The sequence below is a fragment of the Strigops habroptila genome (genome assembly GCF_004027225.2).
Source record: "Strigops habroptila isolate Jane chromosome 13 unlocalized genomic scaffold, bStrHab1.2.pri S16, whole genome shotgun sequence".
NCBI classification, from domain to species: Eukaryota; Metazoa; Chordata; class Aves; order Psittaciformes; family Psittacidae; genus Strigops; species Strigops habroptila.
Window position 1 is genome coordinate 557554 of NW_022651054.1, and position 25140 is coordinate 582693.

At 54.0% G+C, this 25140-nt stretch overlaps 3 protein-coding genes across 3 annotated transcripts; 1 reads left to right on the forward strand and 2 right to left on the reverse strand.

Annotated features, from left to right (window-relative positions):
- The first annotated feature begins 1069 nt into the window (after window positions 1-1069).
- LOC115603141 (C-C motif chemokine 4 homolog) lies at window positions 1070-2487 on the forward strand. Its single transcript, XM_030474827.1, has 3 exons — window positions 1070-1347; window positions 1632-1746; window positions 2073-2487. The coding sequence occupies exons 1-3, from the start codon at window positions 1278-1280 to the stop codon at window positions 2158-2160; spliced, it is 273 nt and encodes a 90-aa protein (XP_030330687.1). The 5' UTR covers window positions 1070-1277; the 3' UTR covers window positions 2161-2487.
- Window positions 2488-8229: 5742 nt separating this feature from the next.
- Window positions 8230-13624, reverse strand: LOC115603124 (E3 ubiquitin-protein ligase TRIM39-like). Its single transcript, XM_030474789.1, has 6 exons — window positions 12845-13624; window positions 12307-12402; window positions 10758-10988; window positions 10598-10620; window positions 9741-9853; window positions 8230-9192 (listed from the first exon to the last, which is right to left on the reverse strand). Exons 1-6 carry the CDS (start codon window positions 13280-13282, stop codon window positions 8621-8623), a joined length of 1473 nt encoding a protein of 490 aa, XP_030330649.1. The 5' UTR covers window positions 13283-13624; the 3' UTR covers window positions 8230-8620.
- Window positions 13625-14009: 385 nt separating this feature from the next.
- LOC115603140 (C-C motif chemokine 4 homolog) lies at window positions 14010-15781 on the reverse strand. The gene is made up of 4 exons (XM_030474826.1): window positions 15703-15781; window positions 15230-15462; window positions 14837-14951; window positions 14010-14353 (listed from the first exon to the last, which is right to left on the reverse strand). Exons 2-4 carry the CDS (start codon window positions 15300-15302, stop codon window positions 14257-14259), a joined length of 285 nt encoding a protein of 94 aa, XP_030330686.1. The 5' UTR covers window positions 15303-15462; window positions 15703-15781; the 3' UTR covers window positions 14010-14256.
- Between the last annotated feature and the right edge of the window lie 9359 nt (window positions 15782-25140).

The window sequence follows — 25140 nt, forward strand, 5'->3', positions numbered from 1 at the left end:
TGTCAAGCGGAGCAAGGAGTGAGGTCTGAACTGATGAGTGAGCCTGCCTCTCTCTGCAAGTGGCAAAGTGGAGGATCGACAGGGCCATGGGGTAGCCAGGAAGGAAGGTGATGCTCAGCTTGGCATTTGCTCCAGCAGGGTGAGGGGCAGACACACCGCCATGGCTCCCAATAGGAGACTCTTTGAAGATGGGCCACCTCTGGGACTTCTCCTGTGCAAGTCCAGGACTGTGTTCTCCTCCAGACCCCTCTGCCTACACAGAGCAGAGCAGTTCACCTGCATGGAGCTAATCTGCCATGGCTGTGTATACCATGCAGCTCTGGAGTGATATTTGGAAACCATGAGGTTATTTACTGGGTGGCTGGGAGCATTGAAAATGATGATATGGAGACACGTCCAAGAAATGCATCTGCTTCCTGTTGAGATGTCCTCCTAGGAACATCTCATTCCAGCTGGACAGCCCTCAGCTCTTCCCAGAGCATCCATCATGTCCCTGCCAGGCCTTCCCTCTCCTTCTCAGGGACAGGGAGGAGTCTGTCAGACTTCCATGGCAGTCTGTGTGTAGGCTGGTAGATTCTCCCCAGTGAACGATCCCTGGTGTTTCAGCTTCTGGGATTCGTATTTCATGCCCACCTCTATCTGTGCTGGTGCCTGCAGTGCTGTCATGGCTGCAGGACATGCCCTAAATCCCTTCAAACTACGGGAAGCTCAAGCAGGACATGGACCTCACTGGTGACAGCTCCAGTCTCCTGCTACTGGAGCAATACAGGCTGTGCAGATGTGGGAGAGTAACAGTCCACCACAGAGGACACCTTTTCACCCTAACAACAGGCCTCATTTCATTCATACTCTTCATCCCATTTGCATAGCCCTTGGAAAGATGCACTCTCACCTCCAAGCTGCTTGGCAGGTTGGGTAACAGCAGCCTGTTGGCAAATGCAGGAACCTCCATGGGGAACTGCTTACTAAGAGACATGCATGAAAGTAGCGCAAATAGCAGTGGTAATTATTTCATATCCTGTGTCACTGGGAAGGCACTGAATCAAGGGGGGAGCTTCACCCTTCCGGGGCTGGGGCTGCCGCTTTGTTCCACCACGAGACTTGCACCACGAGCAGCCTCTCCTCTGGTGGAAATTCCACCATGCCTACACAAGCCACTGCATGGACCTCCTCACTCCATAAATTGCTGAGCTGCTGTCTGTTTTGGCATCAGACGGAAAAGAGGCTTTCAAGCTCCACTTGCCTGCTTCAGCTCCAGCCACCACTTCTCAGCTGACATGAAGGTCTCTGTGGCTGCCCTTGCCATTCTCATTGCTGCCTTCTGCTACCAGACCTCTGCTGCACCAAGTAAGTCCAGCTCTCCCCCTCCTTTCTAAATGGGGACAGGAGAGATGTCACTGCTGGGACAAAGTGCCTTCTGCCAGTGTTTCCATCCCTGGGTCCCTTCCTGTGTCAGACCACACTCTGGCAGGTGCTCCAGGGCCATCGGGGCTCTCCTGCCATGGGAAAGGCAGAGCTCAAAGCATTGCATGGGCTGTGTCAGTGTCAGTTCAGGGTGAGCCCAGAAAGGGAAAGAATCCACATGCTCCCCAGACCTTGCCACAGACAACAGCCATCTTTGCCTTTCACAGTTGGCTCTGACCCACCAACCTCCTGCTGCTTCACCTACATCTCCCGGCAACTGCCCCGCAGCTTCGTGGTGGAATACTATGAGACCAGCAGCCAGTGCCCCCAGCCAGCAGTCGTGTAAGTCCTCTCCTCCTGGGCAACGGTGGGCTTTCCCTTTGGGCTGAGGATCCAACCAGGGAAAGACCTTTTTCATAGGACAGGGGATGGAGGCTGGCCCCGGGGATGTGGTGAATGGGGGGACAAGAGGTACGAAGGGATGTTCCATGGACTCAAGCCAGTCCTGCTCTGCCACTTTGCAGACTAGCTGGTGGCAGCCTGACGTGATGGTCATGGCATCCTGCATGCCCAAATTCTGCTGATTCTTGGGAAAGCCAGGGTTTGGGGCAGGGCTCCTCTCCATGCAGTGCCCTCCCACCAAAAACTTACCTCTCTGCACCCCACAGGTTTGTCACAAAGAAGGGTCGCCAAGTCTGCGCCAACCCTGATCAGGAGTGGGTCCAGGAGTACAGGAATGAACTGGAGCTGCAGTAAGATCCTGCCACCCATGTCCCCCACTGCCACAACAAGAGCGCCACAGCCGTCTGCAGGCTCCATCAGAAATGCTTGCATGGCATTTAAAGAGAGCTGAGAAACTGAAAATGGTCCAGAATCTGATTTTAGTGCTTCGCTATTTATTTTTTTTTATAAGGGAGGGATAAGGTGCAATAACTCCATTCCAGACAAACAAGAATATTGTTTAAAAGATATATTTTTTAAAATGAAAACTCGTGTACAGATTATATTTTCTATATTTAATGAATTGAATTTTTGATGTAATGTTTAATACAAATTTCAATAAAGAAATATTTTTCTAAAAAATTTCTGTCTTTGCCTCTATTGAAATTCTTTGCAATGACAGTAGCTGAAATTATTATAGTGGCAACATACTCTTTATTCCCTTTTCTATGCTGTCAGAACCCCCACAAGATTTCACTATCTGAACATCCTTGTTTTGCAAAAAAAGGAAGAGAAAAACCATGAAGGAGAAGTTGTTAGAAGGGCATAGATTACATTCAGGTAGCTTGACTCACTCTTTTTATAAGGTGTTTAATCACTACTTATTATGGCTACTGGCAAGTGGTTAAATTCCATCGCTGGCCCCATTATAGTCTATTATAATGTTACCTTTAGGGGCTGAAGTTTAACATACTGGCTGTTTCAGGGCAAGTTTTCTGAGGCCTTCAGCTAAAATGGATCAGCTATTCCCTGAGCTGAGGAGGGAAAAAATATGTTTCACTACAATATGAAACTGTATTTCATTAAACTCTCATTTATAGCAGATGTGCCCCCTTACGAGAAAAGGTGCTTTGTCTCAGTGCCTCGAAGACGGCAGACGTCTCCACTGCAGCCCTGGGTCTGGTCTCCCACTGGAGCTGAAGAAGATGGAGCACACCACTGATAGCCTTTAAGTTCCTCTGATCAGCTCTGGAGACATGCTGTTGGATGAACAACAAGGGTTTGGGTTCTCCCTGCCTGGACTTCTGGTGCCTTTAGGGCAGCCCAAAGGAAAAGACTCAAGTCAGAGACCTGCCTGCACTCAGCTCATCCTCCAGTGTTCACACACTGAGTTTGGGAGGACAGACATGAACATCAAAGAGACACATGGGAGCAGAGCAGGAATTACAGAATCCCAGACTGGTTTGTGTTGGAAAGGACCTTAAAGCTCATCCAGTTCCAACCCCCTGCCATGGGCAGGGACACCTTCCACTAGAGCAGGTTGCTCCAAGCCCCTGTGTCCAACCTGGCCTTGAACACTGCCAGGGATGGGGCAGCCACAGTTTCTCTGGGCACCCTGTGCCAGTGCCTCAGCACCCTCACAGGGAAGAGCTTCTGCCTCAGAGCTCATCTCAATCTCCCCTCTGGCAGGTTAAAGCCATTCCCCTTGTCCTGTCCCTACAGGCCCTTGTCCAAAGCCCCTCTCCAGGTTTCCTGTAGCCCCTTTAGGCACTCTAGCTGCTCTAAGGTCTCCCCTTAAGGAGCCTTCTCTTCTCCAGGCTGCCCCAGCCCAGCTCTCTCAGCCTGGCTCCAGAGCAGAGCTGCTCCAGCGCTCACAGCATCTCTGTGTCCTGCTCTGGACTCACTCCAGCAACTCCACATCTTTCATATGTTAGGGGCTGCAGAGCTGAAGGAAGGGGGCTCCTGGGAGGGGTGAGGATGAGCAGGCACAGGGCAAAGGCTGGGTGGGAACCATCCAGAGAGCAGAGCCTCAGGTGGGGCTGGAGGGGACCAGGCAGACAAGGGGGTGCTTGAGGGAGGAAGGGGCATATCGGGTATGCCAGGCACCTTGTCATGTCAGGAACTGCAGCCCTCAGCTCCTCAGCCCAAAGGGTGGCGAGCACCAGGTCAGTCTTCCCAGTACAGCACTGACTGTGCCCAGCCTAAAATAGCACCTGGAGGGGAGGAGGTTAGGTGAAGAGCTGTGCCAGTGAGCAGGGCCAGAGCACCCTTCCCCGAAATGCTGCTGGCCAGGAGGTTCGGGTGGACATCACCATGAAGGTGGCTGTGCCTTGGTGACAAGGAGCTGCTCCCGTAGGAGGGCAGCGGGTTTGGTGACAGCCCTGACTCCCCAGGCACCGCATGCCCCATGGCCTGCTCTGGGAGCCGGGCTCATCATGGCCATGCTGCAGACCAAGGACACCTGGGTTGTTGGGTACCAGCCTGCCTCATAGCTGAGTGCCAGAGCCCTGTAGCTTCACCCTGGAGAGACTGAGATTGGCACAAACCTGAGTGCCCAGAGGTGTCCTCACTCCAGGGGCAGACGACAGGAGGGGGAAGACCTGCCATGAGGTCATCCCAAAATGGCTTGAGTCTCCATAGTTCTTCTTGGGTACAAGCCCCATCTGTCCCTGTGGGAGCAGTCCCACAGCCTTGGGGGTTCTTATTGGAGGATAAACAGTGCAGAGTCATCCAGGGAGCACCATCCAGCCCATGCACTGTTTGAGCCTGCTGCAAACAACACCATGCACCAATGTCCTTAACAACCCAGGTCACATTCAAGCCACCTACAGCAGACACCCACCCTGGGTACCTCAGCTAACTCCTCACCGCTATTCAGGGAGCCTGCAGGGAGTCCTGAATTGCTCATGTCTTTCTTGATCTTACACCCACCTACATGTGACAGCTCAGAGAAGTTCATGTGAGGAACACAGCGCTCTTGTTAACCCACACCCCCGGCACCGAGGTGTGAATGAAGCCTGCACGAGCAAGGCAAAGGCAGACAGCAGCTTTGAGCAAGCTAGCAGCTGCCTCCCAGGCCAGCCAGCAAGCAGTGTGTGCGTGGAGAAAGCATCCCCAGAGATCTTCAGAGCTGCCAGGTTCTGCAAAGGAGGAGGTGGAGGAATGCAGGAAAGTGGTCAGGAGCAGGGACAGGCAGGCAGAGGCTGCAGTACCCATGTCACCAGGAGCTCAAATCTGCACCCAGGGATTGCCCTGCACATACTGAGGATACTGGGAACCAAGAGGAGGGAGGCTTACGGGAGGTTTCCTCTAGATTCAGACCAAGACAAGAGTGGTGGTGTCAAGGGTTTCAGAATTTGTAAACTACTAAAAGACATCCTGAAATTAGAGTGTGGTATTTACTGAACGTTTTGTGCAATGTATATAAAAGTAAGTACTTGTAATGAAAACCCTTGGAAAGCCAAGCGGTGAATAAAAATAAAATCATTACTGCGATAAGAACACCACCATTATTATAATAGACATGCACATTTTTATATATTTGTGGTCTGTATCGTGGTGTGTCTGTAGGCTTTTTGAGGTATAATGACAGCCAGGAGAGCCAGAAGGAGGAGCTGGGCTGGGCTCAGTGAGGTAGGGATTAGTGGCAACCAAGGATGATTGGGCTGATGGCTTTTGCATGTCCACTTTTCTCAGAGAGGAATTAGACATCCTGAAGGTAAAATGCCAGTGCGCTCAGCAGTTCTAGCTCTGTGCCTTCCCCACCATCCCAGGGACCAGGGCCCTGGCTTGCTACAGGGAGGGAGGCTCAGTCCTCCACCCAAAACAGCTCTTCCCAGAGACACGAAGATGGGGGATACTCTTCTGGGAAGCCAGCATCCAAAAAAGGGCATGTAAAAGGGGATGGTTTTGCATGCTGCATACAAAAGTAATATTTTCCTAAAGTAGTGATATGTCCCGGGCTTCCAGGGCTGAGGAAGACATGGAAGTGTTATGCTAGAAATGCTGCCTGGGTATCACCTTCCCTGTAACAGCCAGCAGAAGGAAGAAGTGGCAATCAAGAACATTTCTGCTCAGTTCTTAGAAAGACACAGATGACTACTCACATCCCCCCAAGATGACGAAGCATTTTTCACTGTACTAGAAGAGAAAGAAAGAAGCTAACATTTGCTGAGAAAGCACATTTCTAAAGCTTCAGGTCTGTAAATTTTGCTGCAGGGAACACTGTCAGTGCCTCTGTGTGAGGGTCACCAGCTTCCCGAGTATCTGGGGAGCAGGAGCACTTGCAGAAAGATCCACATGCTTGGGTCAGACCATGCTGTACCATGCAGACCTACTTCATGGCTGAGGCGGGTGGCCCAAGCAGGACCTGGTCCTTGCTGAGTAGGATCCACAGAGAGGCCAGAGCCAGGAAATAAATGCGCTTCTACCAAGGACAGGGGTCAGCTCAACTTGTCATGACTTCAACAGAAAATCTGCTTGCAAATAGCTTTAGGAGCAGCTTAGCTTTAAGCCACCAGGGAGCTATAAAAGCCAGGTGTTGGCTTTTCTCTAACTGCCCATTGCCACCCAGTCTGGGCATCTCAGAGCAGACTGGTACCAGCCCTGAGCCATTTCTTAGCTGCAGCTGATGTGGAGAGTAAACCAGAAATTTTTATAGCCTATTCAGAGCTATCTCATGCCTTCAACCTTTACTCTCCTTCCTGGGAGAGGCAGATTCATGATTTCTAGGAATGCTTTGGATGCTGCATTGGGGTGATTTCATATCCTTCCTGCTCATTCACATCTTCCCCCTATTTGCAAGGTCTCTGAACTATTGCACTTCCTCCCACCTCTTTGGAAACACTCTTCATCCCTCCAGTGCCACAGCAAATGCCACTCATCTGTCACCTTGCCACAGTCAGATTTCTCGTGCTTTCTGGACAGTTTCCGTCCTACCACATCCTCCTGCTCCTGGTGACATTTAGCCTGGTCCCTTCCCAACTGTCACCCTGCACAACTGGTTCCCTGGCTGTCCTCACCACTCCCCCCCTCCACTGCCTCTGCTTCCAGACCTCTGACAAGATCTCCAAGTTCATGCCCTTTCTTATGTCCCCAGGCTCCATAAAATCCCTCTGTAAGATCTCCATGGAGATCAATGAGCTGCAGAGCCCACTGAGACCCATTGCCCTTCTCCTTCCTGGGACATGCCAGACTTGGGACTTCTAGCTGGTCTCTTCTCTCTGCCATGCAGCCCCCAAAATAAAGAGCCTACAGCTGGAGGGAGAAGGGTGAGACTCTCCAAAATGCAATGAAAGTCAAGCTGAGAGGAGCTGCTGTCTCAGGTCCAGCATCATTTCTCACTAGGAGACTCCTAAAGCATCATCCAGGCCATCCCCAGAGAAATTGTGCTGAGCATTTAAGACCATGCTTTACCAGGTCTCATTTCCTTTGAATTGAATTCGTCTTTAAATTAAGCAGATTCGTTATTTCTGTCTGAAGGGTGAGCTTCAGCTGGCAGCCCACAGTTGCTGGCATTGCCTCCACCCCATTTGCCTCCAGGCAGTGTCTCCTGTCTCCTGGCCCTGTGTACCATAGGCACTCTGGTTTAGATGACTAGAACTGGCTGATGCCACAGTGGAGCTTAAGGACCTGAGAGCTTTTCCTCCAGCAACACAGTGGCAGCCTGAGGCAAGAGGCTGGGGCAACAATACAGCCTGGAGGAGAAGGGGTGTTCCAGGGGGTGTCTCAGGGGAAGGAGAGACCAAAGGTGAATTTGGAGACATCAGCAGAAACTGGGTTATTTTCCTTTCCCAGAGTTTTGCAGCCCCTGTAGTGTCCCTGTCCTGGGGTCAGCAATGCACCACTTCCCATGAGGAGAGATTTCCCACTTTTGTGACTTGTGAGGGGAGGTGGAGGGGTTGGAGCTACCAGACCTGGAGGTTATTACCCCACTGCGGGTTGAGAGAGAGCAGCCCAGCGACCATCCACACCCACACAGATGTCCCCTCACATTCACCAAAGGCCTCAGCCCCATCCCTGGCAGTGTTCAAGGCCAGGTTGGACACACAGGCTTGGGGCAACCTGCTCTAGTGGAAAGTGTCCCTGCCCGTGGCAGGGGGTTAGATAAGCTTTAAGGTCCCTTCCAACCCAAACCATTCCATGGTTCTATGACTCTGATGCTGAAGCATGGCCAACTACACAGGCAGCTGCTGCTACCAAATCCCTGCCAGGTGGGTGCCCAGCTTACTGCAGTGTCTCACTGATGCCAAAGCAGGATCTCTTGAGGACCCTCTTTAGGCTGGGCAAGACCAGATATAGCAGCATCCTTTGCCCTCTGAGACGTTGCAGATTAGCTGAGGCTAACGATGAGGGAGGGAAGTGCCACAAAACCACACTGCTCACTGCACAGGCTCCCCACATCAACCTTTTATTGCCTTGTTCCAGCACAATTCACACTAAAATCAGCACTATGCATTAGGCTGGGTGCGTACCTTCTCCAGCAGCCCATGAGATGAGCGGCAGGGCAGTGGTGGTCAGGGGGCTCCCCTGTCCCCATCGGCAGCACCAAGGGTTATGGCATGTCCCCAGTGCAAAGTGTCCTTCCCAGCACAGGCATGGCACACAGCGGGTGTCACACTTGTCAGGTTACCCCCAGCAGCCAGGAGCACAAGGGGACCCTGCCAGGACACTCACCAAGGCATGCAAGTATTTCCCCAGTGCTGCCCTGCTTGCAGGAGGAGCTGGTTGAGCTCCCAGGTCCCTGCCCACCAGTGAAAAGCCAGAGCAGCTGCTGTCACAGGACGATGCACCCAGTCCCTTGTGTGTCCCTGACCCAAGAGATCACCAAGGGTTCTGCATTCCTGCCCCCCAAAAAGGCACCCAGAAAAAAGAGAGGCCGGAGGTTTCCCGAAAACCTGTCGGTGAAGGTGTAAACATGGGAGCGGTCGCTCACATTGTAAAAGGAGATTTCTCCTGCCTCGTAGTCCAGGAAGATCCCAATACGCCGGGGTCTCACGTTCAGGGTCAGAGGGGAGACAGGTGAGGTGAGGGCCTCATAGTTGCCCCCGTTTTGCAGCCGCAGCACCCAGTAGCCGTTGTTGGGGGAGAAGAGGATGTTGCCCTTCCGGCTGGCGGACTCCCTGCACAAACCCAAGCCCCACTCTGGCTTGTCTCCCACCTGTACCTCCCAGTAGCAGCGGCCCGAGTAGAAGACCTGACTCCCCAGCACCACTGGAGCCGTGCTGAACCTCTTGGGGTTGTCGAAGAGGGACAGAAGCAGCTTCTTGTTCCCGCGTCGCACGCTCTTGCAGTCCTCAGACAGGGTGAGCTCAGGGTGCGCTGTCTCGGGGTCCAGAGTCACGTCCACTGGAGTGAGAGAAGGGTGGAAGGACAGACGGGGCTTCAGAGGTCTGCAGGCATGCACCTGAGCAGGTGCCTGCAACTTGCATGCGGGGCTTTTTCAGATCTTCCCACCTCCCAGGTTTATCTGCTTGTACCCATGGTTTTGCACAGCTCCCAGCGCTGCCCAGCAGTGGAGAAGTGCAACACAGAAGATCATGCTAACCATAAACCACATCAAAGTATTTGTGTCCGGCTGCAGAGCAGGAATAGAATGAGGATGGCTCCGCTGGCCGCAGCACAGCTTCAGAAACAACCAACATTGACAGCAGGAGTTTGTGGGCAATGTAGAGCCTGAAACTTCTGAGTGACCTCCTAGACTTCAGGGTCACCTCACAACCCATCCAAGACCAGAAAGAGGAAGGTCTCCCCTCCATGAAATCAGCCTGAACTTATCAGTAAACAAACCAGTTGGACAAAGCTTGTTGAAAACAACTCCCCAAGCCCCAGGGTATAGGTGGGAAGGGGGGGTGAACCAGGACGCAAGTGTGCCAGGAGGTGGCACAAAGCCTTACCTTTGAACTGCTTCAGCATGTCCCTCATACCCAGGCAGCGCTCTGGGATGCTGTAGTCCTCCTTCAGGGTCACAGACACAGCCTTGGGGGATGGGAATGTTACCCCCTCACACCTGAAAGGAGAGTAATGGCCATGGACTGTATCCAGAGCCCACAGCACTGCCAGCCTCCTGCTGGGCCGTTAATGCCCTTCTGATGCACAGATGCATCTCTCCCCTTGAGCTGTTTGGCTGTGAGCACTAGGGGTAACTGCTTGCTTATCAGCAAGGCTGATGAGTGTGACCAGCAGGTTGAGCAGCTTCCAGTGCCTAAAGGGGCTGCAAGAAACCTGGAGAGAGGCTTTGGACAAGGGCCTGTAGGGACAGGACAAGGGGAATGGCTTTAACCTGCCAGAGGGGAGATTGAGATGAGCTCTTAGGCACAAGTTCTTCCCTGTGAGGGTGCTGAGGCGCTGGCACAGGGTGCCCAGAGAAGCTGTGGCTGCCCCATCCCTGGCAGTGTTCAAGGCCAGGTTGGACACACGGGCTTGGAGCAACCTGCTCTAGTGGAAGGTGTCCCTGCCCATGGCAGGGGGTTGGAACTGGATGAGCTTTAAGGTCCCTTCCAACCCAAACCAGTCTGGGATTCTATGATGGGACCAGAGCTAAACGACGTGGTGAGCGGCTGTGCCAGTCCGTGGGAAGGAAGGAGCAAGGCCAGCTGGGCAGTATGTCCCTTAGGACGGGACACATCTCACACACCACAAGGCCAGGCGAGATCTTTGTTTGGCTCTGGGGGGTGACTGAGATGGACCAGACACGAACATCTTAGAGCCTGGAGGCAGCCGGGACAGTAGGAGGAACTAGCATGGTACTTACCTGCTCAGGACGTTCTTCATGTCCTAGAAGGAGAAGAGAAAAACCATTCTGGGTGTGTGGCTCCAGAGCCTTGTGCCCACAAGCCAGTCTGGCCCTGGCCACCCACCCAGACAGCAAAGGCACCAGGATTGAGTTAGTGGGGCTGGTAGCATAGCCTGACCTTGAGCAGCCCATCAGCTGGCTGATGGATCTTCTCCTTTATCTCCAGGATCAGCTCCTCCAGCAAGCACTTCTGCTCCACCAGCCTGGCCAGGTTTTCATTGATCAACAGCAGAATCCTCTTCTCCTCCTCCTCCAGCTTCTGGAGCAGCAGCTTCTCCTCATCAGCCAGCAGCCGATGCAGCTTCCCGAACTCACTCACAATCCTCTCCCGCTTTTTCTTCACTGTCTCCTTGCGACAGGAAGATATATGGGGTGAAGACAGGCAATGTTAGCCAGGATGGGGTGAAGACAGGCAATGTTAGCCAGGCAGCCAGGATGGGGCCAGATGCTCAGGCCAGCATCAGGCCCTGGGAAACCACCACATTTTTCTTTTAAGTGCATTTAGTTAAAAAACCAGCCAGAGGCCAAGTGCTGAGCTCCCACTCCACAGCCTCAGTTTACCAGCAGTAGGATTGCCCGGGGCATTTCTACTCAGCTGGACCTCAGATGTGTAATGATAACTTGGTGCAGCACTGGAGTCTGTTGGGCTGCAAGGAAATACTATCAGGGCTGGTTTGCACTAGATGTGGTACAACTCGTACCTCCAGCTAGATCCAGGCCCAGCCACTGCTTGAGCAGCCCAGAGGAAAGGCTGGGAAAACCCACAGCAAAGGGAAAGAGGTGGAAAAAGCCCCAGGGCTGGGGAGGAACGGAAAGGCGGAGCCAGGGTGTCTCACTACAGCCCGGGATGAGGAGCCAGCAACAGGCACGGTTTGCTGGTGCATTAGGGTTTATCTTGTCAGCCCTATAAATTGGCTCAAAACCCAAAGCACCAGAAAAACATGCTGCGGATAGCTACGGTCATGAAACCTCAGAATGCAGAAGATAAGTGAAAGAAAACTGAACTGCATTTATTTTTCCATCCAAGCACAGGATTTCTTGGACCTGAGTCACGGAGGTTTGATAAGCCAGGATGGTCACAGCCACTTCCCTGCCTCTGCTCACAAGGGACACCCTGGCTTAGGTGGACAGGGGACAGTGATATGGCTCATTCACCACCTCCATTCCCAGCCTCGTCTCACACCCAAGGGGGACACTGCAGGGCTTGGCGGGGCTGTGGGCAAGCAGCAGAGCTGAGCAGAAAACTGGAGAAACGTTTTCTCTGCCAAAGCTGATTAATCATCAGCTCCAGCTCAGAGTTGGATAACTTGGTCCAGTGGTTTTGCTTCCTTTTCTGCAGTTGCTTTTACTTCCCTGCTTCTGGAGGTATGTGAAATGCAGCTGTTTTGCTGGTATCTGCTCTCCTGGGTTTGGAGTCGGGCAGAGGTGCAGTAATTCAGCTTTTCTTTTTCTTAATGAAAATAGTTCCTATTGCTGTGGAGCAAAGCTCACTGTGTGGCTCATGCCTGGCTTCTAACTCATGCACACATTGTAAAACAAAGGGCAAATACAAAATAGCCACTGTCCGTTTGTTTAACCCCGTGGTTATGGGGGGAGCTGCCCTTCACAAAGAATTTCTTTCCTTTTTAATTTTTTACACCTCTTTAAGAATTAAGCCAGGCACCTGCCTTGCACTCCTGGGTCTTCATCCTTTCTGCTGACTCACGCTTCCTAATGTCCTCCACTTCCTTTGAAAGATGCTCCAAGGATTTCTGGAGTTTGACCTGGAAAGAGAAGAGATGGGCTCAGCCCCAGCAGCACCCGCAGGCTGGCTCCCGTCCTGGTGCCAGCCGGCCCCTGGCACCCAAACCCAGCAGCTGCGCTCCTCGCTCCGCTCCCAGCATTAACCCTCTCCGTGCTCCTTGGGTTTTCCCCATATTTTTCTTACTGTTTAGGTTTTGGAGAGCAAAGTGACTGCCCCCCCGCAATGCTGGGGTGCAGGGCATGCTGCCGGAGCATTGCTGGGATGCTGGGACATGGGGTTTGGGTGCCAGCAGCTCTGCACCACTCCACCGAGGTGGCCGTCTCTGCCACCCCTCCTCTGCTCTCCTAGTGGTGGTGCCAGAGCTGCTGGAAATGGGGCAGTGGGGTCCTTGCGGCAGATCCCCCTGCGCCGGCGTGCCTGGGGTGCATCAGGGCAGGATGGGGACCCCCAACCTCCCCTACCTTGTAGACCTGCGCGGCCTCCTCGATGGGGTAGATGGTGTGCGGGCGGTGGTGCAGGGACTCCCGGCACACCACGCAGATGGCCTCCTCATCCTCCTCGCAGAAAAGCTTGAGGCGCTCGTCATGCTGGAGGCAGAGCGGGGTCCCTGCCGCCGGCTCCGTCGCCAGCCCGCCCCGCAGCCCCAGCTGCCGGATGCTCTCCACGATGTTGGCCAGCTGCCTGTTGGGTCGGAAGCTGCTGCGGTGGCAGGAGGCCCGGCACTGTGGGCAGGAGAAGGGCCCATCAGCCCAGAGACCCTTCTCCTGGCAGTGCTTGGCGATGCAGCCCCGGCAGAAGTTGTGCCCACAGTCAATGCTGACGGGCTCGCTCATGTACTCCAGGCAGATGGGGCAAATGGCCTCCTCCTGCAGCCGCTCCAGGGCCCCCGCCAGGGCCATGGTGGCCTCTGTGGCCTTGCTGGGCGCTTCTTTCCCGCCACGGTCAGCGTGGCTGGGCGGGCTGGTGGCAAGGCAGCGCTGGCAGTGCCGGCAGAGTCCGGGAGCAGTGGCCTGGCTGCCGTGTGGCACCAGCCACCGAAGCCTCCGCCGCGGCTAGGGGAGGAGCGTGGCAGCGGCTGCAACAGCTGCAGCCAGCCCGGAACGCTGGGGCTCCTCCGGCCCCGCAGGGCCAGGGAAAGAGAAACCCAGCCGGGAGAGAGCGATAAATTAGGAAGCGCCAGAAATAACCCGTGTGCAGGCACTGGGGTGGCAGAGGGGACGGCGTTCACTGCGTTTGCTGAGCCAAGCAGCCCATGGTGTCAATGGGAGCCCTGGCGCTGCCTGCCTGCTGCCTACCCACTGCCCTTACTGCTGCCTGCCCACTGCCTACTCACAAGCTGACTATAGGCACCAGCCAAGCTCAGTGCACAACACCAAAACATCTCTCACAACACCCACCTACCACAGAGACTGGACATAGGGCAGGCAAAGGGTAAGAAGCACAGGCAGATGCCCACAGACCTGCCAGAGGCAGGCAGGAGGAGCAGTGCTCCACCATGATGGGGGTGTACAGCCAGGAGCCATCCCACTGTCCCACAGACCCACCTAGTGTCAACCTGGACCCGCTCCCAGCCTCTGCTGCCCACCACAGTCGCTGTGAAGCATCCTGAGAGCCACTGGGAGAAGCTGGAGGTTTTGCTCCATTTTATTATACAAAAATAGCTTCAACACAGTCAGTACATTAGAATGAAAAGTTCCACAGAAAATGCCAAATAAATTAAAATTGCCTTTGCATAAACTTAAATAAAAGAGCTGAACACTGTATTAAATAGTCTGCCAAATTTACGAGTAATAAGAAAACCGGGATGTGTCTCAGAGGTGCCCGTGAGAGTAGGTCCTCGCAGAGGTGATGCTTGGAGGGAGCAGGGTGTTGCTTATCCACTGCCTGCATTGTCGCGGTGATTCAGGATGTCCTGGACCCACTTATCATCAGGGTTGCCACAGACCCTCTTGCCTAGGCCTGTGGTAAATCTGGAGAAGGAAATCCAGTGAGAGGAAAGGACTGGGCAGGCGAGGGGAGGAGGAGAAGAGGGGAACCGCCTGCTCCTTGCCACCCGTGAACTCCAGCAAACCAGACGCTTCTACAGATGCAGAATCCAATGGAAATACAGGCTAGGGGGCTGGCTACATGTTATTACAGGGAATCTGCTCCCTGCCACTTAAGCCACTTTGTCCCCGCCTGCCTGCTCCAGTCAGGACACTGTCCTGGCTGGGTCCCACTATCTGGGCATGAGAGAGGTGGCCAGCAAAAGCTCTTTTGACTCAAACCCAATAGGGAGGTCCAGAAACTGGCTGCCTGGGATGTGGGATTGGCCTCTGAGATATCTCCAGGCTGTTCTAACATGGGAGAGCCCAGCCTGGTGTTTTCCCTTGCCAGGACCTGTGCAGCTTCCTGGCATTGTCACCCTTCAGCGGAGCAGGGTGGCCCAGTATTTGGGCAGGAGATCTACTCACATCACGGCTGGCAGGTCGCAGGAGCTGCCCGTGTGCTCATATGTCACCACACGGCTGGCGGGAACTGCTTTGGTTGCATAGTGGAGGCAGCAGGAACCAGGAACGTTGACACCCCCTGGAAGAGAAGTTAAGCTTTGTGATTAAACCGGACTGGGAAAAGTGCCAGTGGGAAGAAGCAGGGCCAGAAGACCAGAGCGTCCCTGCTGCACGAGGTGCTGTTCCCACTATAGGTTCCCACCGCAGCCACCCTTCCCTCAGGAAGCCAAGGAGTAGCAAGACAGGCCTCTCCTTTCCTGCAGTGCATTCTTGGAAGAGAAAGCTGTCAAGCATTACTAAACTTTAGACAGCACAGAAAGAGAAGAGAGCTCCTTGGAGAGGAGAGCTTGGACTCACTTGGAGAAGAGGAGACCTGATAGCAGAGGACAGCCACAAGAAGTACAGCAAGGGCAGCTGTGGAGGTCTTCATGCTCCTGTTGGGTGGAGATAAATTGTAGGAGTAGATAAATTGTAGGAGTCAGGCTAGACTGCTGCAGGTGCCTCTTGCTGTGCCTGATGTGGGATTCTTGGGTTCAGCTCGTTTATAGAGACACATAGAGAGCAAGGACGGAAACACACCAGAAACATTGCTGAAAGACATGACACAATGGAAAAAGTGCTGTGTCAGGGGTGCTTGTGGAGGGAAGTGCCCAGAGCCCCAATAAGAGCAGTGCCCTGATGTACCATATCATATGATGTGAATGATATGATACCACGAAATGATAGAGAACAGGATATGACCTCTCTTCTTTTCCTTTTACTCCTGACCAAAGGACTCTGAAGAGAACCTAGAAGGAACGATTCAGAAGATTAGTAGATGACCCTCTTACCCAGAAGTGACATGATGGCAATAGGTGGAGGATGGCTGTGGCTGCTACACACTGTGTTTCCTAGAATATCTGCATCACAGACAAACTGAGGATGATTCACTTCTCCCACAGCAACTGGAGCTTGGAGAGTCCATGAGTCTGTCCCGCTTGCAGCACTGCCCCAGGGAGATGGGGACTTTCTCCATGGGATCCAGAAGGCCATCAGTATGTAAACATGCAGAGCAGAGGGTACAGCGTGGTGCCATCCCAGATCTGGGCTCCTCTTCTGTCCTTGACTGTCAATTGCAGCAAGTCATTAGGAAACTGGTTCTGTTGCTACATTGCAGTTTCACAAACATCAGTGACAGCTAAAATAGCACTGTGTTATCCATGGACATGAGAATCGGCCATTAACGCTTACCAAGAGCATTAGAAGCCCATGACCGTGTTGGCACAGCAGAGTTGGCTTAGATGATTATTTGGTTCCAGCAGTGTAGAATCAGCACCCTCCTGACGCTGCTTTGCCATTGCCCCAGCAGCCACAGACACACAGAGAAGAGATTTGCTGGTTTAGCTCATATTGTTTGGGATGGGAATGGTGTCACTGCACTGGCAGAAAAAACTCTTATCAAATGCTGTATTCCTAAGAAGGGCTCTGCTGGCTTCTGGGCAAAGGCTGGTGGATGAAGCCTCAGGAGAGTGGAGGAAGATCTTCATGGTGTTAGTGAACATGTCCAGGCTTGGACAACCACAGCTGCAGAGGGAAAGCTACACAAGCAGGCTGCCTTTCATGATGGTCCAGTGAAGAAAGGGATCTAGCTCCTCTATGGAGGAGGATGATTACAAAATAGAAACCACTGCCAAAAGTGGTTTGTAGGTGGCCTTGTAGGAACCCAGAGGAGGAACTAGAAGGGAAATTAAGAGATTCCCTGGACCAGGTGGAGGAGAGCTGATTCCAGGCCTAGGACTCCCAAGGGCACACCATCACCATGTCTCAGGAGACTGACTGAAAAAGTGAGCCAGACTTGACAGGAAGTGTGGGCCAGGTGACATTGCAGGATCCATTTTACACAGAGCCTTTTGTTTCACTATAATGCTGTTACTAAGCATGAGCAAAACCAAGCCAGGGTGAGACCACACACATGTAGGTGCCTTGCTGCCATGGAGCTGAGAGCCTGGATGACCCTGCAGAGCCCTGGGATGCCAGGGCACCTGCTGCCAGCAGGGCTTTGGGAAAGATGCTTCCTTACCAGAGACAGGCACCTCCTATCACAGAGCAAGAAGGCAGCTTCCATTCCACCCACATCCTCCACAGCCATCGTAGCACAGTCCCCAGCTTTGCCATTGCAGCAGTGAAGGATTTAGCACAGCCAGTTGCTTTGCTGCATCTCTCTTTCCCTACTGATGGGATTGCTGCTATCCCAGATCATATACAGGGGTTAAACTGCCAGAGTGAGAGTGAATCAAGACAGCCCAAATTAAGGCTGAGGCTTTACTTGCCTGTGGCAGCAACATCTCATGGTACCCCTCTCTGAACAGCTGAGGCTCCCCAGATTCATCTGGGATCCTGACTGCTCTATAATCATAGAATCACAGACTCATTTGTGTTGGAAGGGACCTTAAAGCTCACCCAGTTCCAACCCCCTGAGCCACGATCCCAAATCCACGGCACCTCTGCACTTTCTCTGTCTCCCTGTTCCAGCTCTTTCTGTAACGTGTGCATTTGTGCACCCAGGATGTATGGGGCAGACGCAGCCACTCCCTTCCAACCCCATGCCCAGTTCAACCACGCACCACAAGCCATTCCCCTCACTCTGCAGCCATGCACACCCCTGTCTCCATGGGCTGTCCCTGCCACCAATGTGCTGCCTGAGACAAGAGACATGGCAGCTTGGTGGCCAAGGTACCAGACCAAGACTGACACCCCTGCCTGAGGCAACAGATGGCAGATTGAGGCTGGGGGTGCTAGAAACAGGCTTTGAGACAGATCCCACCGACTGCCAGACTGGGAAACCACATGGAGAGAGATGAGCTTGAAATCAGGCTGAGCTGAGATGAGATGATCACAATGCACTTGGCGACCTATTAACTGAGGTGCCACCAATGTCCACCACTTTCATTCCTCTGCTCCTGCCGTTCCTACCAGTGCGTTCAGACCCAACATTTGCACATATCCCCTGCTCAGACCAATCTTAACGTTCCTGTTACACATCTTCACACAGAGACCAGAATAAAACTGAGAGGAGGAGAACAGGCTCAGGACACCCTCGCTGATGCAGCTCACACCAACACAGCCCAGCTCAGAGCTGCTTTTAGCTGAATGTTCTGGATGTTCTTGCAATATTCAAATATGGGTTTAATGGAAATGTCAAGATTCATTCTGAAAAATCAATATTTTCTATCAGGAATATGAATATGCCTAAACATTTTCAATGAATTCTCTCTCCTTTGAGATATACTGGGCTGTGTTTTCTGCTTCCATTCATCGCAAAAGGAATTCTTGGAGGTTTTGACACCTCTGTTATTCCTCCTATTCACTGTTTTCCTTGAAGGAAGATTTTGTGTTTCAGTCTTAGCTGCTCCTTCCTGCCAAGACAAATAATGCAAATCTCTAAATATTTTGATTTCTGAAACCTCCTCCATATCCTACATCCTAAACAGGAGCTATTTATGGAGTCTGTAAAACCTCTGCCTTATGGTGTGTTTCAGCTTTCGATAGAAACCACACATGGTGTCTTTAAATCCATCACCAGAACAGATTTGGGATGCAGGAGGAAGTCTTTTTTTAGCCCTGAAGGCAGCCGGCTCCACCAACCAACCCTGAGTCATGGCTGGGGGATCACATTGTCACAGTGCCCCTGGGAGCTGCCAGATCACTGATGTGGGAAATGCTGGTTTTAACTGGGAGCAAATCAGCTGAAAATAGAAAGAGAATGGCTGGGGGAAGTCAGCAATCGTAGGGTGGTGAGGCTCCAAGAAAGACAAGCAAATCTCGGATGAAGAGGTGTTTTCCAGAGACATCAAGACTTTCCAGGATGGGAACTGAAGTCTGCAAAATGATGAGGGGCCTAGAAAGAGTGGCACATAGCGATTGATTGGACACTGTTTCTCACAGAGTAAGAACCATGGACCATCAAATAAAGCTGGCAAGAGCCTGGTTCAAAATGAACAGAAGGCAACAGCTCTTCATGTGAGGAGCTCCTTGCCAAGGGACATGGTGATCACAAGGAAATTTCCATGTGTCTGAGTCAGGGCTTGGATTTCAAAGTGATAAGCTCAAGATTTGTGAAATCAGAATGGTTGAAGTCTGGGAGAGCACTCAAGGGAGGCAGCACAAATATTTGCCTTTTCTTCAAGGGATCTGTTGTATTGTAGCCACATCTGGAGATACTAAGGCTGGGCAAAAAGGACCCTTAGTCTACATCCCCTGGGACTATTCATGTTTGATTCCCCAGGACAACTGGTCCTACAGGACTAGGTCTATAGAGTAGCTTGTGAAATTGCATTGAAATCCCTGGACAGAAATTTATGCATCAGAATATGCCTCCAGATGGATATTTTTGGTAAATGTCAACAGAAAGACACTGACAGTTTCTAAGCACACAGCAAGGCAGAAATACACTGCTGCAGTTTGTGCCATTTCCAAGACAAATCTCAGGTGCCTAGAAAAGCCTCACTTCTGGACAAGAGCCTGCAGAGGTGGCCAGATGCCATGTCAGGATGTGGCCCTCACAGGAATGTGGTAGTACTTCCAAGGCCGGATGCAGGCTGCCTTTGTCTCCCTGAAGGTGCCCTCAGTACTGAGCACCAACCTGCCTGGAGCTGAGCAGCATTTGCCCAGCAGCTACAGCACTGTGTGACTGTTTTAGCTACAGCAGCTGAGGTTCAGAGAAACTAAAAGAAAACCGTGGGTGTTAGCTTGGAGATGCACAGGGTCGGACATCGCTGAGCACTTGGTGCTATGTGGTACATTGCACTTGCGAAGTCTGCCTCCTGTTGGCTCCTGCTGGAGGGACACGTGGTGTCTGAAAGTCAGGCCGTGGGATTTTAGGAATCAAGTAAGCGAAGACGACGCTTCACAGAGCACTGGTCAGTGTTGGGCTGTGGCCGTATTGTAAAGGGAGGACAGGGGTGGACTGGCTTTCCAGATCCTTCCAGTATCTGAAGAGGGCTACAAGGATGCTGGAGAGGGACTCTTCATCAGGGACTGTAGCAATAGGACAAGGGGTGATGGGTTCAAACTGAAACAGGGGAAGTTCAGGTTGGACATAAAGAAGAAGTTCTTTACTGTGAGCATGGTGAGGCCCTGGCACACGGTGCCCAGAGAAGTGGTAAATGCTCCATCCCTGGCAGTGTTCAAGGCCAGGTTGGACAGAGCCTTGGGTGACATGGTCTAGTGTGAGGCGTCCCTGCCCATGGCAGGGGTTTGGAACTAGATGATCTTAAGGTCCTTTCCAATCCTAAGGTCCCTTAAGATCTTAAGGTCCCTTCCAATCCTATTCTATGAACCACAGCCCCTCCTGTAGCCCGTGCCTCATTCCCTACCCACGTTCTTCTGCAGCAAGCACAGGGGTCCTACACCCAACCCTGCACACCCCAAGTCATACACAGAAAACCTTTTCTCAGTGATCATCACATCCTGGCAGCCCAAGGCTGCCTCATAACACAAAAGCAAAGCAAGCTTGCCACGTCCTACCTTGGGAGAGATCAGCTTTTCCCACCTGGAAAGGTGCTGCTTTCCTGCTCCTGGCGCAGGTGGCTGTGCGCAGGGTCACCCAGGGCTCCGGCTGGACCTGTTGCCCGCACAATGGGGAAGCTCTCCAGCAGATGGCAAACACTTCCCACCTCCAGACAGTGCTCTGGAGCAAGCTTCTCCCCTGCACAGCCACCACCACTGCAGCACTGACCCAAGGTCCCTGCCAGGTTCAGGTCTTCTCCTGTAGATCTGGCTGGAAGCCACGCTCAGCTTTGCTTTTGAATTTTGGACAACCAGAGGCAGTCGCTGAGGCTTTAGTGCAGAGAACATTCCTGGTGATGTTGTGGGGTTACATCCCTCCTTGTAAAACCTGGGCAAGCAGGAGACCTTGCCCAGGACAGAGGCAAGGGCCCCATGGACTCTCATGCTCCTTCACTAGGCAGTCCCCTCCAAGACCCTCTCCCAGTCCCCTGTCGAGCAGCTGCTTTGCCTCCAAAGCTCTCCCGGGTGGGAGCTGGCTCTCCTGCCCCTTCCCTTTGCTCCATGTAGCAGCCCTGGGGCTCTTTGGCAGCAGACACAGGCAAGGACCCAGCAGCAGCATCTGGTTTGCTCAAAGCATTCAAAAAAATGGGATCAAACAATGAAAACACACACACCCACCCCCCCATGCATGCTACTCCCAGTGCAAGGTGCTGCCCCGGGTGCTCTTTGCTTTGCCAGGGACCCTCCTGTAGGCCCGGACCACCCCATGCACCCCAGACCCTGCCCTCCCCCAGCACCAGGGGGGCACTTTGGCTCATGAGGTGGTTTTGTCCCAGGGTCTGAGCAAACAGCCCTGTCACCAGGGCAGGGTTGTATTTGTGGCTGCAGGACTGCAACTACGGAAGGCTTCACACTGCCCTCCCCCTGCGTGGCTTTCCAGAAGACCTGCCCTCCACAGGCAGCTCATCTGCTTGGGTGGGCTCAGTGGATTATGCCCTGGGTGTCTAAAAAGGTCACTGGAGGGGATCCGCTTAGGAGTTCACCTCCAGGAGGTAAAACAGAGTAGGATCTTTGCACAGAGCCCTGTGCCCGCCTGCTCTGGACAGCCAGCTGGGTAACAGGGAAGGACTGTGGCACTCTCTGTGCCTCTATTTTCTTGCTGAAACAAGGGGGATCTGTGCTCGCCCTGAGCCTGGGCCAGGCCATGGGAGGGTGAGGAGGGTTGCAGCAGCACCCTGGGACTCTCACAGCTCTGCCTTGGGAGGGGGGCTGGAGAGGGGGCCTCTAGCCCCCCACCCTGGGAAAGGAGCATCCCTCAGCCCTGACCATGACCCACAGCCCCTGCAGCCCCTTCAGCCCCACCTCCTCCCACCTCTTCCCCTCTGCGGGAAGGTCCTTTGGGTTGAGGCCAAGCTGAGACACAATGTCCTGGCAGAGATGGAGGATGGGAGTGAGCAGCAAGGGAAAGCTGCCCTGCAGAGCCCCACAGCAGGGGACGGAACAGCCCAGCCTGAGACAGCACCTGAGGGGTATCACTTGGTGTCCCAAAGGGAAGAAGAGAGGGGACACATCATCCTCTTCACGTCCCAGCAGACACCATACCTGAAGAATAGTGTGGTCTCCATCCTGCAGAAGATAACTCAGGTGCAGAAACCAAGGTCACTACTGAAAGCAAGGAAGGTGACCATGCTCCATGGCCCAAGCCAAGGCCTCCTGGCCCAAAAACAGGAAAGCATCTGCACCAGGTGCGTGGCACTGGGGAGGACAGTGCCCGTCCCAACATAGGCCAGACACCCCCATGACAGGCTCTCCCCTCACCCTTTGCTTCCAGGTTGCAGTCCAGCCTCTTAGACAGGAGCAAGGACAGAGCACCTGAGCAGACAAAAGTTATACAGACTACTACCAATAGACAGAAACTGGCTTAGATCTATGGTGATTTTGATCCTTTTTAAACAGGACTCCTTGGCACAACGGGCAGGTCTGAGGAGAGCTGTGCATCCTTCCTGGGGGTCCCCACCTACCTCGGCTGTGGCGGTGGAAGGTAAGGCAACACCCTGCTCCTGTAGTGCAGCTGAATGCCAAAAGTTGGCCCTTTTTGTTGGGGTAAAGCCAGCCATGGCTTCCAAAAAGGACCTGCAGAGTGAGAGGAACCGTGCCCAACCTGCCTTCCCTCCACCCTGCTCACTGCTAGCCCTTCCCTGTCATCTCCCCATGTGACCTGATGCAGAGGAACAGCCCTGTGCCTTCTCCTCTCCCAGAGCATCTCTCAACCTGCCTCAAAACAAGACAACCTCTCCCACTGGAAAGCAGCCCTCCAAATCCCTGCAGAGCAGCCGAGCCTGGGCTCCAGAGACTGCAGCCTGGATCCCAGCTCCATCCCCAGTGTCACAGCCCCTGTGTAGAATCAGCCTGTTCCATAATCAGCTGCCTTCCTCCACTCCTGCCAAGCCAGGAGGAGTCTCCCAGTTGCTCAGCCCAGGCCCCAAAACTCGCTGGCTGTGGAGGAAGAGAATGTGGCTCTGCTCTTCAGTAAGAGGGAGAAAGCTAACACAGGTCTCAGCCCAGAGGTCCCTTGCCCTGGGGCAGAGGTCCAACCCTCCTAGATCCAGGCCTGCGCCCTGGAGAGGGGGGCTTAGAGCCTCCCTGCTCCGTCCCTTTGCAGGAGCAGGAGGCTTTGAGTCAGGTAGAGGTGTGGGAGTGGGAGGCAGATGACAAGGACTTTGCTGTCCTCTATCAAATGCCCTCCTCTATTCTTTCTCACCTCCATCTCCATTTGGCAATGACGTCATTTTTTCAATTATTAATCACCTCGCTGCAATAGTGGCTGGATTAAATCCATTAAACCTTCTCTGGGACCAGCCCCAAGGAAGGAGGCAGGCTTCCAGAAAGTACATTAGAGAGAAGGCAGACAAGGAGACGAGACAAGCTGTGGCCTCACTGCACAGTGAAGCCCATTTCCCATCAGCCATGCACCCGATAGCCCTGGCACAGCAACAAGTGAGGGAAAACCAGGCTGTCCACATCGCCCCGGGGCAGCTACACAAGGGGCTGGCGTGGCAAATGTTTTGACTGAAAAATAAGCCACAGAAGTGAGTTATGTAGGGAGAACGATTTAATGGCTTGCACAAGAGCTCCTGACAGCCCACATCCTCAGCAATCGTTCCCAGGTCGCCCCATCACCCCTAGCAGCAACAGGCAGGGTGGTTCTGCACAGATGTTCCCCACCAGTGTTGGCAAGGCCACTGATTTTGTGTGACCTGCTTTAAGGATGCAGGAGCACAGCACAGCCCTTTCACCATCACTAACCGGGAGCAGTCCTGAAGAGTTTTCAGTATGTTTGCAAAAACACTGATTTGTCTGAATTTTGCAGAAATGTTCCAAGTTCTGGCAAAGGTCCCAGTGAGAAATTCACCTCCAGAGCGGGACAGGATTCCTGATCAAAACCACAGGAGCTGGCCACAGTCCAGCAATTCACTGAATTGAAAGAAGGCAGAGATCAGGACCTAGCCCAGAGCTCTGCTGAGTAAAGGGACCAGAGAATCAGCTTACACAGAAGCACAGCTTAGCGTCGATCTGCCAGCTGCTCAAGGGAAGCAAAAACCTTCTCCTGCTTCTCTTTCCTTGTTCTCCAAACATCTGTAACCAATTTTCACCTCTGCCAGTGCTACCAGAGAAATGCCCCATTCTCCTTGCTCCACTCTGCCTGACCGCACACCACTCCAGAGCTCCCCATCCACAGCTGTCGTGACACAAAAGACAAAGGCCCACACGGCCCTCCACAGGCTGCCGGCCACCCTGCCCATGCCAACAACCCAGGAGGGCCTCCTGCTCACCTCTTCCCTGGCCTAGGCCCCAAACCGCTCAAGGCCGGGTTGGACAGGGCTTGGAGCAACCTGCTCTAGTGGAAGGTGTCCCTGCCCGTGGCAGGGGGTTGGAGCTGGATGAGCTTTAAGGTCTCTTCCAACCCGAACCCGTCTGTGGTTCTGTGAATCCAGCCCGTATGTGAAGCGAAGCCTGGGAAACGCTGCTCCGCGGGATGCCAGGAGCGCGGCTCAGCCCGCACGGTGCACAGGGGTCCCGAGCCCGGGGTGGGGGGGCAGGAAGAAGGCGGGACGATGAAAGGGTGGGCTGCTCCCCACAGCCTGCTCCTGCCCTGGGGAGGCTGCGGGGCCGGACGAGGCCGGGACCCGGGGCAGGGCCTCAGTGCAGCGGGAGCCGCGCAGGCCGCACATCGGGGCTGTGGAACGCTCGAGGCCAGCCCTCCCGGGCCGGCTCCAGCCGCAGCGCAGAGCCCTTCGGCACCGCATGTCACAAGGGGCTCGCTCAATCCCGAGGCTGAGCCGGACGCCCCTGAGACCCCCCCGGCCAGAGCAGGAGCCGGAGCCGCGGCCGGAGCCCCCGCTGCGGAGCAGCCGCGTGTGCGCGGCAGGAGCGGCGGCCACTCGCCACAGGGGGACGGACGCGGACGGGGCGCTGGGCTGAGGCGATCCGCGCTGCGGGCGGTGCCCCGGGGCCGGACAGCGCCGGACTGTGCGGGGGGGCGGCAGCGGGCGTTGACCGGCGTCGGACCGGGCCAGTGAGCTTGGCCGAGGTCACGTGCGCTGGCTCCGGGCTGGCCCTGCCGGGGGCTCACCCCCGAGTGGCGGCGGAGGGGTGGCCAATGAGAGCGAGAGGGCGGGGCGAAGGGCGGAGCCGCCGGGGCCGGGGCGGTGCCGCCAGGGCGTGCCCACACGTGAGTGGCAAGTGGGCGGGCCAATGGCGCGGGGTCCGGCCAGCGGCGG

Bases quoted from the DNA above. Each gene is read 5' to 3' on its own strand.
- LOC115603140 (XM_030474826.1), bottom strand. From the start codon at position 15,302: ATGAAGACCTCCACAGCTGCCCTTGCTGTACTTCTTGTGGCTGTCCTC. The intron at 14,952-15,229 runs GTGAGTCCAAGC...CTTCTCTTCCAG, and splicing joins TCAGGTCTCCTCTTCTCCAA to GGGGTGTCAACGTTCCTGGT. The intron at 14,354-14,836 runs GTGAGTAGATCT...TTCCTTCTCCAG, and splicing joins TGCGACCTGCCAGCCGTGAT to ATTTACCACAGGCCTAGGCA.
- LOC115603124 (XM_030474789.1), bottom strand. From the start codon at position 13,282: ATGGCCCTGGCGGGGGCCCTGGAGCGGCTGCAGGAGGAGGCCATTTGC. The intron at 12,403-12,844 runs GTAGGGGAGGTT...TTCTCTTTCCAG, and splicing joins AGGCCGCGCAGGTCTACAAG to GTCAAACTCCAGAAATCCTT. The intron at 9,854-10,597 runs GTAAGTACCATG...CTCTCCTTTCAG, and splicing joins ATGAAGAACGTCCTGAGCAG to GTGTGAGGGGGTAACATTCC.
- LOC115603141 (XM_030474827.1), top strand. From the start codon at position 1,278: ATGAAGGTCTCTGTGGCTGCCCTTGCCATTCTCATTGCTGCCTTCTGC. The intron at 1,348-1,631 runs GTAAGTCCAGCT...TGCCTTTCACAG, and splicing joins CCAGACCTCTGCTGCACCAA to TTGGCTCTGACCCACCAACC. The intron at 1,747-2,072 runs GTAAGTCCTCTC...TGCACCCCACAG, and splicing joins TGCCCCCAGCCAGCAGTCGT to GTTTGTCACAAAGAAGGGTC.